The 15,272-nt window shown below is 47.1% G+C and overlaps 1 protein-coding gene across 2 annotated transcripts in view; it reads right to left on the reverse strand.

Moving 5' to 3' along the window:
* Window positions 1-1,694: 1,694 nt before the first annotated feature.
* Window positions 1,695-15,272, reverse strand: part of SYT17 (synaptotagmin 17) — an 82,295-nt gene continuing 68,717 nt past the window's right edge. For both annotated transcript variants that reach the window (XM_049638331.1, XM_049638332.1), the window contains exon 6: window positions 1,695-2,552. In XM_049638331.1, coding sequence (XP_049494288.1) covers window positions 2,356-2,552 — 197 coding nt within the window. In that variant the 3' untranslated portion in view covers window positions 1,695-2,355. The remainder of the gene's footprint in view (window positions 2,553-15,272) is intronic.

A 15,272-nucleotide genomic window follows, 5' to 3' on the forward strand; every position in this document is an offset into this window, starting at 1 on the left:
CTGACGCATGCCTCCTGGGAAGAGCCAGCACGCACCGCATGCTTAGGCTGTGCGAGCATCGTCCAGGCAGATCCTCGCATGAGCCCTACTGGGGGGGAACTGTCACCCTATTTCAGACAGGACAGCTGGTGGTGCCCGTAGGCCACACACCCGGCTGATCACATGCCCCTCATTCTCTCTGCCTGAGGATTTCTTGGTGCTACTGAAGCTTTCTGAGCCCACACGGGACCGTCCTAAAGTGCCAAACGTTTAAGGTCTCCAGCGACAACCCTCGGGCCCTGAGGGATGAGGGTCAGTAGTTAACTATTCCAGTTTCCCTATCGCGATTGTTCTCAAGTGTGTTCTGTGGGGTCCCCAGCATGACTGAGCCCCAGCTGCCCGCAGTGCCGGTCGATGCAGCCTTCATCAGCTTTTCTCCTCTTACTCTTCCACTTAGGCTTCCGGGGCGGTCACCACCCCAGCGCCCAAGCTGCATCCAAGCCCTTGCTTCGAGGTCTGCCTTTGAGGTGATCTCAACTAAGACAATGAGGAGACCGAAGCCCAGAGAAGTCGTGAGGCTTGTAGGACATGTGGCTAGGGAATGGTGGGCCCACGATTTGAACCGTGGCTTCTATGGCTCCAAAGCCCAGGGGCCCGAACACGGTTATCACCTCATCTCTAGTGCCGAACGCCTGCTGTGTACCCACCTTCCCTCACTCCCTGTTTCTCTCATGCTTTTACCCTCTTCTGGACAACCATGGGAAGAAAGCCATTTCACTTCATTTCTCCAATGCATTTTTAAAATGTTTATTTATTTATTTTGAGAAAGAGACGTAGACAACGAGCAGGGGAGGGGCAGAGAGAGAGAGAGAGAGAGAGAGAGAGAGGGCACGGAGTCTGACACAGGGCTCACACCCATAAACCGTGAAATCCTGACCTGAGCCGAAACCAAGAGTCAGACATTTAACCGACTGAGCCACCCAGGCGCCCCAAGGAAGTCATTTAATAGAGAAGGAAAGTGCTCTTTTTTCCTCCTAAGAAACTTAACCTAGCCCTCCTGCCTTTTGTCCTTGACCTCCAGGCCATACCAGTGCTCTGAATTGCTGGGATGGTTTGTTACACAGCAGTAGTAACCAAAACACCCTCGCACGCTTTATGCCCCGTGTTCATGAAGAAAGAGAACTCAAATGCATGGCACAAATAAATAATCTTTAATTTCAATAAATAGCTCCCCATTATGCCAGACAATAGGCTGTGGGAAAGATACAGAAGCATCCAACGGGGAGAGATCTAGCCTAACTACACTAACTCCTTAGCATGAGAAAAATGACTTTGGTTCACACACAAATACAGAGAGATCCTCAGAGTATGACAAGGAAGAAGTCATCTTGGATGGGGGTGCGGTGGCCATTTTAATCCACGTAACTGTCCTTTGCAGGTCTTCTGTGTGTCACTGTTACCAGGATTCGGTCAAAGAAGGTTACTTTTGCTCTATCATATTCTATTTACTTGACATACGCACATGCTGTTACTGAAGGTGGGGTCTTGACAGACGGGAGGACACTGGGTGAAATTTCACAGGGAGAGGCAGAGAGAAGGGAGAGCTCAGGACAGAGGTGCTCACCAAGAGGACACATGGGGACACACACACACGTTCACCTGTGAGGGCACCCACGTGAGAACATCCACACACGTACCCACAGGGGGTCCCCAGGAATAAGCTAACACAAGGACAAATTCAGTTAAGCCAGGGAAGTTTCTTACACTGGAATATTTTTTGTTGCCATTTGTTTTCTCCAAATAGTCTAATCTATCACGTCCACTAAAGAGAAGGCAAAGTACTTACACTTTGGGGGAAAGGTATCAGGTTGGAAGAACCCCAGGGATCAGCGGCCTGCTCAGAAATCACCCAGTCAGCGAGTGTGCATTTTGGACATGGGGGTCGGGCCTCCCACACAGTGGCCATGCTCTTGCAGAATTTCGTCTCAAAGGAGGCTGGCGCCCTTGAGGAGGCCCTTTCTCTGGCCTGAGGGTTGAAAGTGCATTTTGAGGCAGGGGTATCAACAGGAACAAACACTGCCAATGAGTCTCACGGCAGAGCCCAGTCAGCTTGTGACATATAGATGGGGTTTCCAGAAAGTTCTCAGGCCTTGCTCATTGAGGGCAGCCATTTTGTGTTCAGTAGTCAGCTTCCTCTCTGTTCTGAGAGGATTTAGGGTGTGGGTGTGTGTGTGTGTGTGTGTGTGTGTGTGTGTGTGTTGTGAGTGTATAAGTGTGGATGTAACAGGCATGTGACATTTTTTTTTCTGTTTTATTTTTTTTTTTTTTTTTTTTTTTTTTTTTTTAAACAAACGAAAGCTGCTTTTCCCGCAGCCCTCAGGTCACCTCCAGCGAGGCAGGGGACACACGGTCACACTCAGCCCGGGACCTCAGGCTGTGCCACTGCTCCACGGCAGTGCGGTGAGTGTTGAGCATCCGTCGCCAGTGGTTGGACTCGGAGGGGCCCGAAGAATACTGGCCGATGACAATTCTTCCGATGAAGTCGTTGCTGCTCTTCATGTTGTGGCCGAACACTGGGGAGCCAGAGGGGCGGGGGTGGCAGGGGGGAGGTTGCGAGGAAGGAGGAGAACGGAACAAGGGGGCAAGAACAAGACACAGGTCGTTAGTCTACACGGTCCTCCGCTGCAGACACGGGCTCCTGCTTTCGGGCACCGTCTGTTTCTCTTATCGGTGACAACTCCCCACGTCCCTCATCTCCTCTTCTCATGGTCCCTTCACTCCCACGGCACCAGGTGGCCCTCACCACACCAGGCATGTTCCCGCCACTCAGCCTTTGTCGTGGCTCCACCAGACAGCCGCATACCCTCCAACGTGCAGCTTCAAACTTACGGCCGTCGCCCCACCCCACCGTCTGCAGAGCACTACGGCTGGGGACTTCTAGCGGGACAGTCAGCCATCACTGGAGGCTGGCCGCGGAGTTAACCCGGGGCTTCTCATTCGTGGCATTGCTGACATTTGGGGTCGGGTAATTCTTTGTCATGGGGGCTGTCCTGTGCCCAGCAGGATGGTTAGCAGCGCCTCAGGCCTCTACACACTACATGCCAGGAGCTGTCACAACCCAACGTGTCTCCAGGCGGGGCCAATGTCCCCTGGGGGGCCAGTTCATGCTGGATGAACCACTGCGGGCCACGGGGCCAGACACTCTGGGCGATCATTTGACAGCTCTAGGACCCTGGGACAAATGCAGACTGAGACTCGGTTTCCTCCTAGATGAGACAGGAACCTTTTCTTTTTTTTTTTTTGGTAAAGAATTTTTTAATGTTTATTTATTTATTTCGAAAGTGAGAAAGGGAGTGAGCAGGAGGGAGGGGCAGAGAGAGGGAGAAAGAGAATCCCAAGCAGGCTCTACGCTCTTAGCACAGAGCCCGACCTGGGGCTCAAACTCACGAAGTGTGAGATCTTGACCTGAGCCAAAATCACGAGTCGGACGCTTAACCACCTGGGCTGCCCAGGTGCCCCGCAACAGTAATCGTGATAGTACCTGAACTCACAAGTCACTGTGAGGTTTCAGTGAGATAATGTGTGGAATGCTCTCAGCACACAGTACCTAGATAAGCACTTGATGAATGTTATCCTGCTATTTTGATCCCAGATTTCTGTCTGTAGACCTTTAAAAAAAATTTTTTTTTAATGTTTATTTATTTTTGAGATAGAGAGAGACACAGCATGAGTGGGAGAGGGGCAGAGAGACAGGGAATCCGAAGCAGACTCCAGGCTCTGAGCTGTCAGCACAGAGCCAGACGTGGGGCTTGAACTCATCAACCACGAGACCACTACCTGAGCCGAAGTTGCACGCTCAACTGACTGAGCCACCCAGGCGCCCCTGTCTGTGGACCTTTTATAAAAGAGATTTTATGTTTCCTCTGTTCCAGGCCATGAAGGCAAGTTTCCTGAGAGAAACGGCCATGGCAATGTCTTCTACCCCTTGTTGTAATGTGTGTCTCTTTGGAAGGCTTCCCTGTTAATTCTAATGCAAGCTTAATTTGTGTCTTTCAAGCCTAATGAGATAGTTAGCTTGATTTATCTTCTCGGCCAAGTTCCGCCTAATTCTTTATCTGCGTGTGGGTAGTCCGGGCATGCCATCTCGCTAACGGGAAAGCAGGCTGTGTCTGTGTTATAAATGAAGGACTGCAGAATGGGAAATATCACAGATTCACCCAGCATGAGCCGAGCAAAAGCGGGCTGGATCCCAGGAGGGATGCCGATTATCAAATAAACCAGCTAAAATATGCAGCCAAAAACAGAACTTGAATGCTAATGAGCCTCTGTTCTCCCCTGTGAGGTTCATACCAAGAATTCTAAATGATGAAAATTGGGGAGGGGGGGAATGGGAAGAAAAAAAGAAAAGTGGAAAAACAAAACCCCAAAACCCCATCCATTGTCTAAACACCAAAAAGGCCCAGGATGAACGAGGCTAGCCTGTACCAATCAGGTCTAGCACCAGTCAAGTGTCCAGCACCTGTCAGTAACGTGGACGAAAATTGGACCACGTATATTTTTTGTAACTTGGTAAAGTGTTCAGTATGCGTGGGTAATCTTGTTTACGTGAAGATCCCTTACAGAAGGGAGAAATCAGGACTGGAATCTTTGCTTAATAAGACATTACTAAGGAGTTCTCTGATGCATTTATGCTTTTTTTTTTTTTTTGAAAAGGTAACACTCAGGATTGTTTTGAACCATGCTTCGTGGGCAGTGTAAGGTTTGATCTCACCAAACAAAAACAAGTTACCAGAGTGCCCTTCTCTGTGGGCCTTGGTAAAGCAAGATAACTACCATGAGGCCACTCCAGGCATTCCTTGCGGGCAGAATGTTCTACCTTCCTCTGCCTCTCCAAAGCTCAAGAAGGAAAATGCAGATACACCCTAGTAAATGGAATGTAGGTTTTCCTTGGGAAAGGGGTTTTAATAAAGAAAGGAAATCTCAAACACTCCCATACACTGTTGGTGAAAGAGGAAGTTGGTTCAACTTTTGGGAGAGGTTCACAGTATCTACTCAAAATAAAAATGTTGTAACTTGTGATCCAGCAGTTCTATTTCTACGAATTTATCTCATAGATTTATCTGCACAGACAGACAAAGATATACATACAAGGGTATATTCTGGATATTAGATATTGGATAATGTCTGGATATCAGAGCCTTTAAGCCAAATCTGGCCTAATACCTGTTTTTGTAAATAAAATTTTTATTTATTTTTTTGAGAGAGCGAGCATGTGCCAGTGCATGCAAGCAGGGGAGGGGCAGAGGGAGAGAGAGAATCTTAGGCAGGCTCCACACCCTGCAAGGAACCCGATGCAGGGCTTGATCTCATGACTGTGAGATCCTGACCTGCATGAAATCAAGAGTCAGACACTAAACCGACTGAGTCAGCAGGTGCCCCTGTAAATAAAGTTTTATCGGAACCCAGTCAAATCCATTTGTTTACATAATGTCTGTGGCTGCCATTACACTACAGTAGCAGAGCTGAGGACCTGCAAAAAAGATTGTGTGGCCCAGAAAGCTGAAAGTAGTTTGTCTCATGCCCTTTCTGGAAAAGTTTGCTGACTCTTGCTCTAGAGCATTGTAAGAATGGAAAATGGAGGGGCATCTGGGTGGCTCAGTCGGTTGAGCATCAGACTCTCGATTTCGGCCCAGGTTGGGATCCTAGGGTCGTGGGATCACGCCCCATGTTGGGCTCTGTGCTGAGCATGGAGCCTGCTTGGAATTCATTCATTCATTCATTCACTCATTCATTCATTCTCTCTCCCTCCCACCCCCCATCCCCTGCTCCCGCACTCTCTCTAAAATAAAATAAATAAATACATTTTAAAAAGAATGAAAAATGCAAATAATCAAAATGTCCATGAAGAAACGTAGCTGAGGCTGTGGTCCTCTGTCCACCCCCTCGGCCCACCCTAGAGGCCACCCAAAGCCTCTGTGGGTCGTGTCCTACCTCAAGCACCCAGAGCCCTCTGCCTGGGCCATGCCAGTCTGTGCTAACTATGATTTCTTGTGGAATACTTGGGCCACTCAACAGCAGGGGCTGGAGACTAGGGTCAGCCAGCCACTGGGATGTCTATGTGACTGATCCCCTAATCAGTATCCCAGACATCAAGGCTTGAGTGAAATTCTCTGGTTGACAACCCTCCAAGTGTGTTTCCACTTAACTGGGACAATTAAGTGCTGTCCTTACAACTCCACTGGGAGAGGGCGACTGGAAACTCTGGTCTGGTCTCTCCTGCACTCTGCCCTGTGTGCCTCTTTCCTTTGCTGACTTGAGTCTGTTTCCTTTTTCTGTAATAAACCATAACCGTGAGTATAATAGCTTTTCTAGGGCCACCTCAGTGGCTCAGTAGTCCAAGCATCCGACTTCGGCTCAGGTCATGATCTCATGAGTTCGAGCCCCACATCGGGCTCACTGTTGCCAGCACAGCCCGCTTCAGATCTTCTGTTTCCCTCCCTCTCTGCCCCTTCCCCGCTCACACTCTTTCTCTCTCAAAAATAAATAAACATAAAAAAATAATGGTAATAGCTTTTCTAAGTTGGTGAATGCTTCCAGCCAATCACTTCATGGTCTTAGGGACCTTCCAGGCTGCAGTTATCCACTTACCAAATGTCCCGATTGGCGTGCCTCCCTTTTCTGCCTCACTTCCTCACTTTCCTGTCAATACTTCCTGGGATCACCTCCTTAGTAGTTTACCTGAACCCAAGTCATTGTCTTCGGATCAGCTTTGGGAGGCATCCAGAGTAGGATTGGAGGAGACTAATTAAATCATTCCTGATGTAATAATGCCATGGAAACCAATGTCACTGTTAAAAATGAGATAGACCTATATATATATGAGATGGAAAAATCTCCAAGGCATATTGCTAGGAGACAAAAGAAGATGCAAAATAGTATACATAAACACACTCTTTTTTTGTTAAAAAAGTGTTAATATATAGAATAGAAAACAATCTGGAGGAATTTCACCAAACTGTTGAGAGTGGCTCTCTCTAGAGAGGGAAAACAGGGAACTTTTTGCCTTCTGTATTATATAAGTATGTACAGTTTGCACTTCTTCCAAGTACATATTGCTTTGGAAAGAAAACAAGAGAAAAACAAGTTGCCATTAGAGAATCCACATCTAAATCGCCAGAAGGGGAAGAAGACTAAAAGGAAGTCTAATATCCTACGCTCCTTATCCCACTTTGCAAAGTAACTTGGCTCCGTGAATCATTTGGCCCTCGAAAGGCAGGCGCTCCTCAGTGATTCAGCCTTTCTGACGGGGAAACAGTAGCTGCCGTGACCATCTGAGTTAACTGGCAGGCTTCAGCACTCGCACACCATTGGGTAAAGTTATGGCAATCTTAACAGTCTTTTAGAAATCGAACATTTAAAATGCAAATGACAGTAAGCCAGAGTGGAATAAAACTAATGACTTCGATTATAAAAAAGTGGCCTGGGAGAGTATCAAGATTTGCTACCAATGTAAATTCTAGGGAGCGTGTTGTTGGAGAAACGGGGACTTAAGACCAGATACACGTAGAATCCAGAAAGGGGCCCAGAGACAGTGGGCTGGATACCCCAACCCCTCCATTTTACAGATAAGGAAACCAAGTCACTGAGCTCGTTGTGACAAAACTTGAATATTTGCAGCAAATACCCCGTGAAGGGAGCCAGTTCTTCATAACTAGATCCCTACTTTCTTCCTCTTTAGGAATAATCACAATTGGCAATGTTGTTGTAAGGCATCCCCAAATATTCCTACTGGTTGTTCTGGGGACTCATTCTACTACAGTCACTAGTATTAGTGGACGATGTACCCTAGTCATCTGAAAGCAACTTTCCAATGACCTGCACGGTGGTAGCACAAAGGCATCACAATAGTCAGAACAGATTCCAAGCCCGTGCGTCAAACCCATAGAGAGGGCTCCTCACATATTCTCTAAGAATCTACTTCCTCTTCGTGGATTTAGACATACTCCGAATAAGCTTGGTCATCTGATTTCCCGATGTGCAGTAATTTAAATTAATTTAGTGGATTGGACTAGCAGACAGATACAAGAACTTTAAAAAGTACAGCAGAGGGGCACCTGGGTGGCTCAGTCAGTTAAGCGACCGCCCCTAGACACGGCCTCAGGTTGTGGTCTCGCAGTCGTGAGATTGAGCCCGGCATTGGGCTCTGCACTGAGCATGGAACTTGCTTGGGATTCTCTCTCTGTGCTCTCTGCCCCTCCCCCACTCGCTCACACACACTCTGTCCCAAAATAAACAAATAAACATTTAAAAAAAAAAGTACAGGAGGGGCACCTGGGTGGCTCAGCCTTGGTTAAGAGCCTGGGTGGCTCTTGGTTTTGGATCAGGTCATGGTTTCGTGAGTTCGAGCTCTGCGCTGGGCTCTGCTTGGGATTCTTTTTCTCTCTCTCTCTGCCCCTTCCCCATTCACACTGTGTTTCTCAAATAAATACACAAACTTAAAAAAAAAGTTATAAAAAAAAAAGGTACAGGAGAAGGGGGCCACTTGGTAAAGGGGCAAACAACCCTGTACGCCTTCATCCAGCCAAGGGATATTCACTTTGTAACCATTTATTTTTACAGCTATGACTCCGAATCAGTCAGAAAGTTCAGTTTTCCAGTTAGCGGGTCAAAGAAAGTATGAAAAGTTTTCTATCAAGCACAGTTAAAATTTTAAAGCCTTTTTTAAAGTCAAAGGGGAGAGGGTCCAGTCAGTGGAAGATTTACTCACACAAAACCCCTTCAGTGCCCTTTTCCCCCATGGTTATAGAGTAGAGCCACCACCTTGCCCAGCAACATGCTGCCACCTGTCAGTCACACTGTGTTCTCTCCCTAGCCTTGACAAATCTCAAGCACCCTGATGCTTCTGTCTCTGGGGACGGTCCTCTGTGCAGACAGATGAGCCACCAAAGTCCAGTTCCATCCTCAGACAGGGCTTGGGTACACCTGGCACGTTCCACATCCTAGAATTTTAGGCTCAACTTATCTCTAAAGAATTATCAACAAATCTGTCTGCCTCTGTGGCACCACTCACCATGGCAATTCAGGCGAGGGAAAGAACTCTGGCAAAGCCAAAGCATGATGAGAGGCACCCACTGGGCTCAAGGACCAGGCTTCGAAGGAGCATGGAGAGTAACGCCCCTTTATTAAGCACCTACCATACGCATGGTCCAGGGCTAAGCACATCATGTGGATTAACTTGTGAAATCTCCTATCACCCCTCTAGAGTGAGGCTTCTCACCCTTACCACTAGTGACATTTGGGACCAGATCTTTCTGTCTTGTGGGGCTGTTCTGAGCATTGCGGGATGCTCAGAAGCACCTCTGAGCACTGGATGCCATTAGCAAGCAGTCCCCTCCCCAGTTGTGACAACCCAAAGTTATCTCCAGACACTGTCACACATCCCCCAGCAGCAGCATCCAACCCTTCTCCATTGAGAACCACGGCTCTGAGGCAGTTGCTATCACTGGCCCACTTTACAGCTGGGGAGACTGAGGTGCAGGGAGGTGCAGGGAGATCGCCCACCGCTCCAGTCAAAATCTGGGTGCCCTGAGTGAGTCAGGAGCAAGCTAAGGCTTTCACATGTTGATATTTGCTGTGAAAATGAAGCTGTTCTACCCCCCCAAGAGCTAAACTCTTTGGGTTGTTAACTGAGTTTGCCAAGGCAGCCGGTCTGGAAGGGAAGCTGGATGACTTAGCGTGTGGGTGTCATAAACACTGCAAATTAAAAGGAAAAAAAAAAATCTCAACAGCTCCCCATTTTGCATGTATGGTTCCCAAGGTGATACCCCATGTGCAGCCTCAAGGCTGACAGCACAGTGCAGGGGTGCTCTCAGGTCACGGTCAGAGCCCCACCTCGTCACAGACCCTGTAGTCCACCTGTTGGGTGCTGAGTTGAGCTGTTCCCCCACTTCTGGAAAAAAAAAAAATGCGTGAAGCCAGCAAAACCCATTCTGGGCTGTTTTCCAGTCCTCCCTAATTCCTCAGCACGGAGGGATCCCCAGACTTTGTCTAGATGTTCAAGAGTTACCTCAACCCTCAGAGAAGCCCCAAAGCAGTCACCCTGGCCCTGTTTCCTCCTGTCTCTCCTCCCCACTGGCCAGCTCTGACGCACCCCAACAAAGATGGTGCCCATTCTCTTGTCAACCTTTGCAAAACTTCCTCAAACTATAGCACTCCCTTTTGTTTCTTTTTCTCTCTGAATGTTTCAGATGTTTCTTCAAAACTAGGTAAATCATATCCCTTCCCTGGGCCTCAGTTTTCCCATTTTTACAATGGGTATGTCTATTTAGGTTTTAAGACCCTTTTCAACTGTAACATTCCTTTGGTTCTAAGAAGTTTCATCCATGACTTAAGGGTGAGGTTTCATTTTGTGATTCATAGCAGCTATTCAAACAGCACGTTCTTCTCCATGTTTTTCCTTCCGACAGTCACAAGGACAATTTAGATAACAATGTTATTGTAATTAAAAATCAGCAATACCAAATCCTGAGTCCTGTAGCTAGGCACTGAGAAAAGTAGTTTATATACATTTTTTGACTCAATCCCCACCACAATCCTATCAGAGAAGGTACTGTTTATATCCCCATTTTGCAGACAGAGAATTAGAGGCTCAGAGGGGTTAGGAGGTTGAGCGCCCAAGGTCACAGAGCCTGCCTGTGGCAAAAAGGACGGACATTCAGAGCTCAGCATCACTTCTTCTCTTAGAAGGAAAAGTCTCACCCATTCCCCCTTCCACGGACCCTGATATATGACAACAAGATTGGGAGTAGAAATATTTTGCATGTGAATGTGTTTGTAGGGGAGTTAGGCCCTCCAGCTGGTGTGTGAGGAGCCATGTTGGAGACCTTCCCATCATCTCTCTGGGCTTCAGCAGGTCTGCCTCCAGCATCTGAATGGCTACTTCTTTAGGGAGGCAGCAGACAAGGAAGTTGTCTTATGTCTACCGACTATCGATTCGAAAAACAGTGCATATGGTGTGTCAGCCCCCGTTCTATGGATTTGTGATGACACTAAATGATTTCATCCCCGCAACGCTATTTACAAGGTGAGTACTATTATTGTCTCCTCGGGCCCACACACTACCGTCATGGCCTGCTTTCCTGAGGATGCGCTAGAGAGAGCCCTGAGCGTGCGGTGGGCATGTTACCTTGACTCCTTGGACTTGCCTTCAGACCTCTCACCCCACTGAAAGTGCAAGGACCAGGGGCACCTGGGTGGCTCAGTCGGTTGAGCATCCGACTTCGGCTCCGAGTCTTGCAGTTCGTGAGTTTGAGCCCCGTGTCGGGCTCTGTGCTGACAGCTTAGAGCCTGGAGCTGGCTTTGGATTCTGTGTCTCCCCCGACTTTCTCTGCCCCTCCCCCACTCATGCTCTGTTTTTCTCTCTCTCAAAAAGAAATAAACATTAAAAAAAATAAAAAAAAAAAGCACAAGCCCCAGGGTGGAAGTCCCTTTTGGCCAGGTCTACAGGATATATACAAGCTTAACGAGTTGTTCAATTCCTTTCATGCAGTGGTTCTCAGCTGGGCCTGTTCTGTTGCCCAAATTTGGCAAAGTTAGGAGACATCTGGCCTGTCACAACCAGAGGGGGAATACAGCTCAACACCCTACTGTACTCAGGACAGCCTCACAACAAAGGATCATCTGGCCCCAAACGCCCGCAAGCACTGAGAATGAGCAACCCTGCCTTAAGGGAAAAGCATGTGGCCTGGGGTTTCCCTTCATTAATCCGCAAACCTGGGAGTGGAGGAAGAGGCTCTGAGAACTGTCACTGTGGCCTTGGAATTAGGTCTTTTCCACCTTCCTCAAGACATAGGACTCAAGACTGAAATTCCCTTTGAAATTCCTTTGGACCACAGCTGGTCCACTTTTTCACTCCTCTGTGCGGAAACTGAGCCATGTGGAGCCTGCGTTTATAAAGATGGCATATGGGTGGAAGAATCACTTTCAGTTCTGCGTGTGAATCACACCGTCTAGGAGGAAGCATTTAAAGGTGTGACTATAATATAATGTGCTTGTTTTTTACACGAACAACCACAATGTATGTATCTGAAAGAGGATCATCTTTGTACACTTGTTTCTGAGCTGCTGGCATCCCTCTGGGGGAAATGTTCGCTACAAACTGGCTTCAGAGCTATTTGCAAAACACCTGCTGAACCTCCAAGGGGGTAATTAATCGAATCTTCCCCTCCCAGTCTTCAGAAATAATTGAGAAACAATTGAGAAAATAAAGGAGAAATATGGCAGACATGTGAGTCACTTGGAAGGCTTTGAAAAAGCCTAGTGCCCAGAAACTCAGTCCAAGAGATTCTGTTGATTGGTTTGGGGTCAGGGGCTAGATTCCAGGGTTTTTCAAATGCTCCCCTGGCGATTCTCATGGGGCCGGGTTAGATACACTGTGTTAGATGCAGAACAAAACAGTGGTTGGATTGGTAGTTCAGCTGGACCGTGGGAGGAGGCCTGGCCCTATTAGTTGTTCTGGAATTAAACTTCTCTGACCAAAACCAGTGGAGGCCTTGGCCCTGCAGGGCCAAGCCTGAACAGCAGGTGCCCTGAAGGAGCTACAGAGAATCCCACCCCTCCCCGCCCATGGTAGGCAGGTAGGTCCCAGCGAGAGGAGGGCTGGGACCCACCTTAATCCCATCCAGCAGAAGGCTGTGGACCTCCAGAGGAAAACTGTTCCCAGTCAGGTAAGTCAACTCTTCCCTGGGAGGAGTGGATACAAAATAACAGAGAATAAATCAAATAATAAGATGAATGAAAGAGAGCCCAGAGGTGTTACATCAGGGGAAGGGTAGGCAGACTTTTTCCATAAAGAGCCAGACAGTAAATATTTTAGGCTTCAAGGGCCAACTGTAGTCTCTGTTGCAACTACCCCACCATTGCAGCAGAAAGCAGCCACAGGGGCGCCTGGGTGGCTCAGCTGGTTACGTGTCCAACTCTTGATTTTGGCTCAGGTCACGGTCTCACAGTTCATGAGATCGAGCCCCACGCTGGACCCTGGGCTGCCAGCACAGAGCCTGCTTAGGATTCTCTCTCTTCCTCTCTCTGCCCCTCCCCTACTCTCTCTCTCTCTCTCTGTAAACAAACATTAAAAGAAAGGAGTCACAGACAATATGTAAATGAATGCACACGAAGTGACATAATAAAACATACATATTTGGTCTCTGCCGCCACTTCCTGACACAGAGCTCCTAAAACCCTTGTAATTTCCAAGTGAAACGGATGATAGGAGCATCTTTGATTATAATATTTGGTCTTAGTCCCTGGTTCACGACACAAGAGCTTCTAAGACCCATGGAATCTTCAACTGGTGAGTGTCTTCTTGTATACTAATGATATGGCTGAGGTCTCCAGATGGTTTCAGGATGGGATCTAGCTGCCAGAAAGCCCAAGGCATGATTAGAAGGTTGGACCTTTCAGCCCATCCCAACCGCCCAACCTCTGGAGAGAGGAAAGGGGCAGAAGACTCACTTAATCACCAATGGCCAGTGATTTCTTCATAAGTCACGCCTGTGTAACGATTTTCTGTATGTCAAGCTTCAGCAAAAAGTCAACTTTAAACAACAAATGAATGGGAACTAAAGTTTGCCACTGGTCTCGAAAGGCATGGAAACAACATGAATTGAGAGATACACAGAGAGATGGTTAGACGTGTGACAAAGCAAACAGCAAAATAGTCATTGTAAAATCTAGGTGATGGGGATACAGGTGTTGACTGAATAATTCTTCCAATATTTTCTTAAAGGGTCTCAATAAAATGTTGAGACAGTAAAAGACAAACACACAAACTCAACCGTTTTACTTTCATAGCCGTTAACTTGCTTCTTTCTGCCCCAGAAATCTGTTTCCGGGTCTGTGCGGCTACTCTGTTCACAGGCTGGTCACAGGAGGGAAAAAGGCCACAGTCCCCGGAGAGAGGCCGAGGAGCTCCCGGTGGGTCCCGCCAGGTTATCCCAGTGACCACAACAACCAGACCACACATGGCCAGAAACACCATCCTGGGCCTGAACAGAAGGGTCCAGCACCCTGATGTGCTGTCTAATCACAACAGCAAATGAAAGATTCAAGTCTACTTTTGACCCATGAGCATGCTGGATCCTGTTCAAGGCGCATCCCTGCCTTAAATGCCTTTCCCCTTCCACAGGAAAAGCTCATGACAGATGTTCCATGCCACGAGACTCCCAAGAAATGCAAATTAAAATCACGTCCACATATTTTATTTAAAAAAACAAAACAAAACACTGGGGCGCCTGGGTGGCTCAGTCGGTTAAGCGGCCGACTTCACGATCTCTCGGTCTGTGAGTTCGAGCCCCACGTTGGGCTCTGTGCTGACAGCTCAGAGCCTGGAGCCTGCTTCAGATTCTGTGTCTTCCTCTCTCTCTGACCCTCCCCTGTTCATGCTCTGTCTCTCCCTGTCTCAAAAATAAATAAAACGTTAAAAAAAGAAAAATTAAAAAAAAACAAACAAAACACTTATGGGGCTCCTGGGTGGCTCAGTCAGTTAAGCATCCGACTCTTAGTTTCAGCTCAGGTCACAATCTCCCGGTTCATGAGTTTGAGTCCCATGTCTGGCTCTGCACTGACAGTAGACAGCCTGCTTGGGATTGTCTCTCTCTCCCTCTCTCTCTGCCCCTCCCTCGATTGTGCTCTCTCTCTCTCTCTCAAAACAAATAAATAAACTTAAAAAATAAAGAAGTCACTAAAACTAAAAAAATAAATAAGATAAAATTAAAAATTAAAAAAAAATTCTCTTCGGTTTTATTTACTAAAGTATTATTTTCACAGAATAAAATCCATCCATTTTAAGAACACAATTGGATGTATATTGATTATTGTATACGAACACGTAACTACCACTATAATCAAGATACATAGTTCTCTCTCTCCAACAAAGTTCCTTCTTTTCCCTTTCCCTTCCATCCTTTTCCCTGACCCAAGTGGGCTAAGTTTTGCTTACGCCAGAATTTCATAAAAATGGAATCACACAGTATATAGTCATTTGCATTATACCATAATGTTTTTGGGATTCATCCATGTGTATGTGTATTAGTATCTTTTCCTTTTTTATTGCTGGGTAGTAGTCTAATGTATGATGTATCATAATTGGTTTATCCATCCACAAGTTGATGGACATTTGGGTTGTTTCCAGGTTTTTGGCTGTTAACAAATAATGCCATTAGGAACATCTGTGTGCATGACTTTTTGTGGATGTATGTTTTCGTTTCTCTTCCACTCCTAGTGGAATGCTGGTCTGT

Source organism: Panthera uncia, chromosome E3, assembly GCF_023721935.1.
Source record: "Panthera uncia isolate 11264 chromosome E3, Puncia_PCG_1.0, whole genome shotgun sequence".
Taxonomy (NCBI): Eukaryota; Metazoa; Chordata; class Mammalia; order Carnivora; family Felidae; genus Panthera; species Panthera uncia.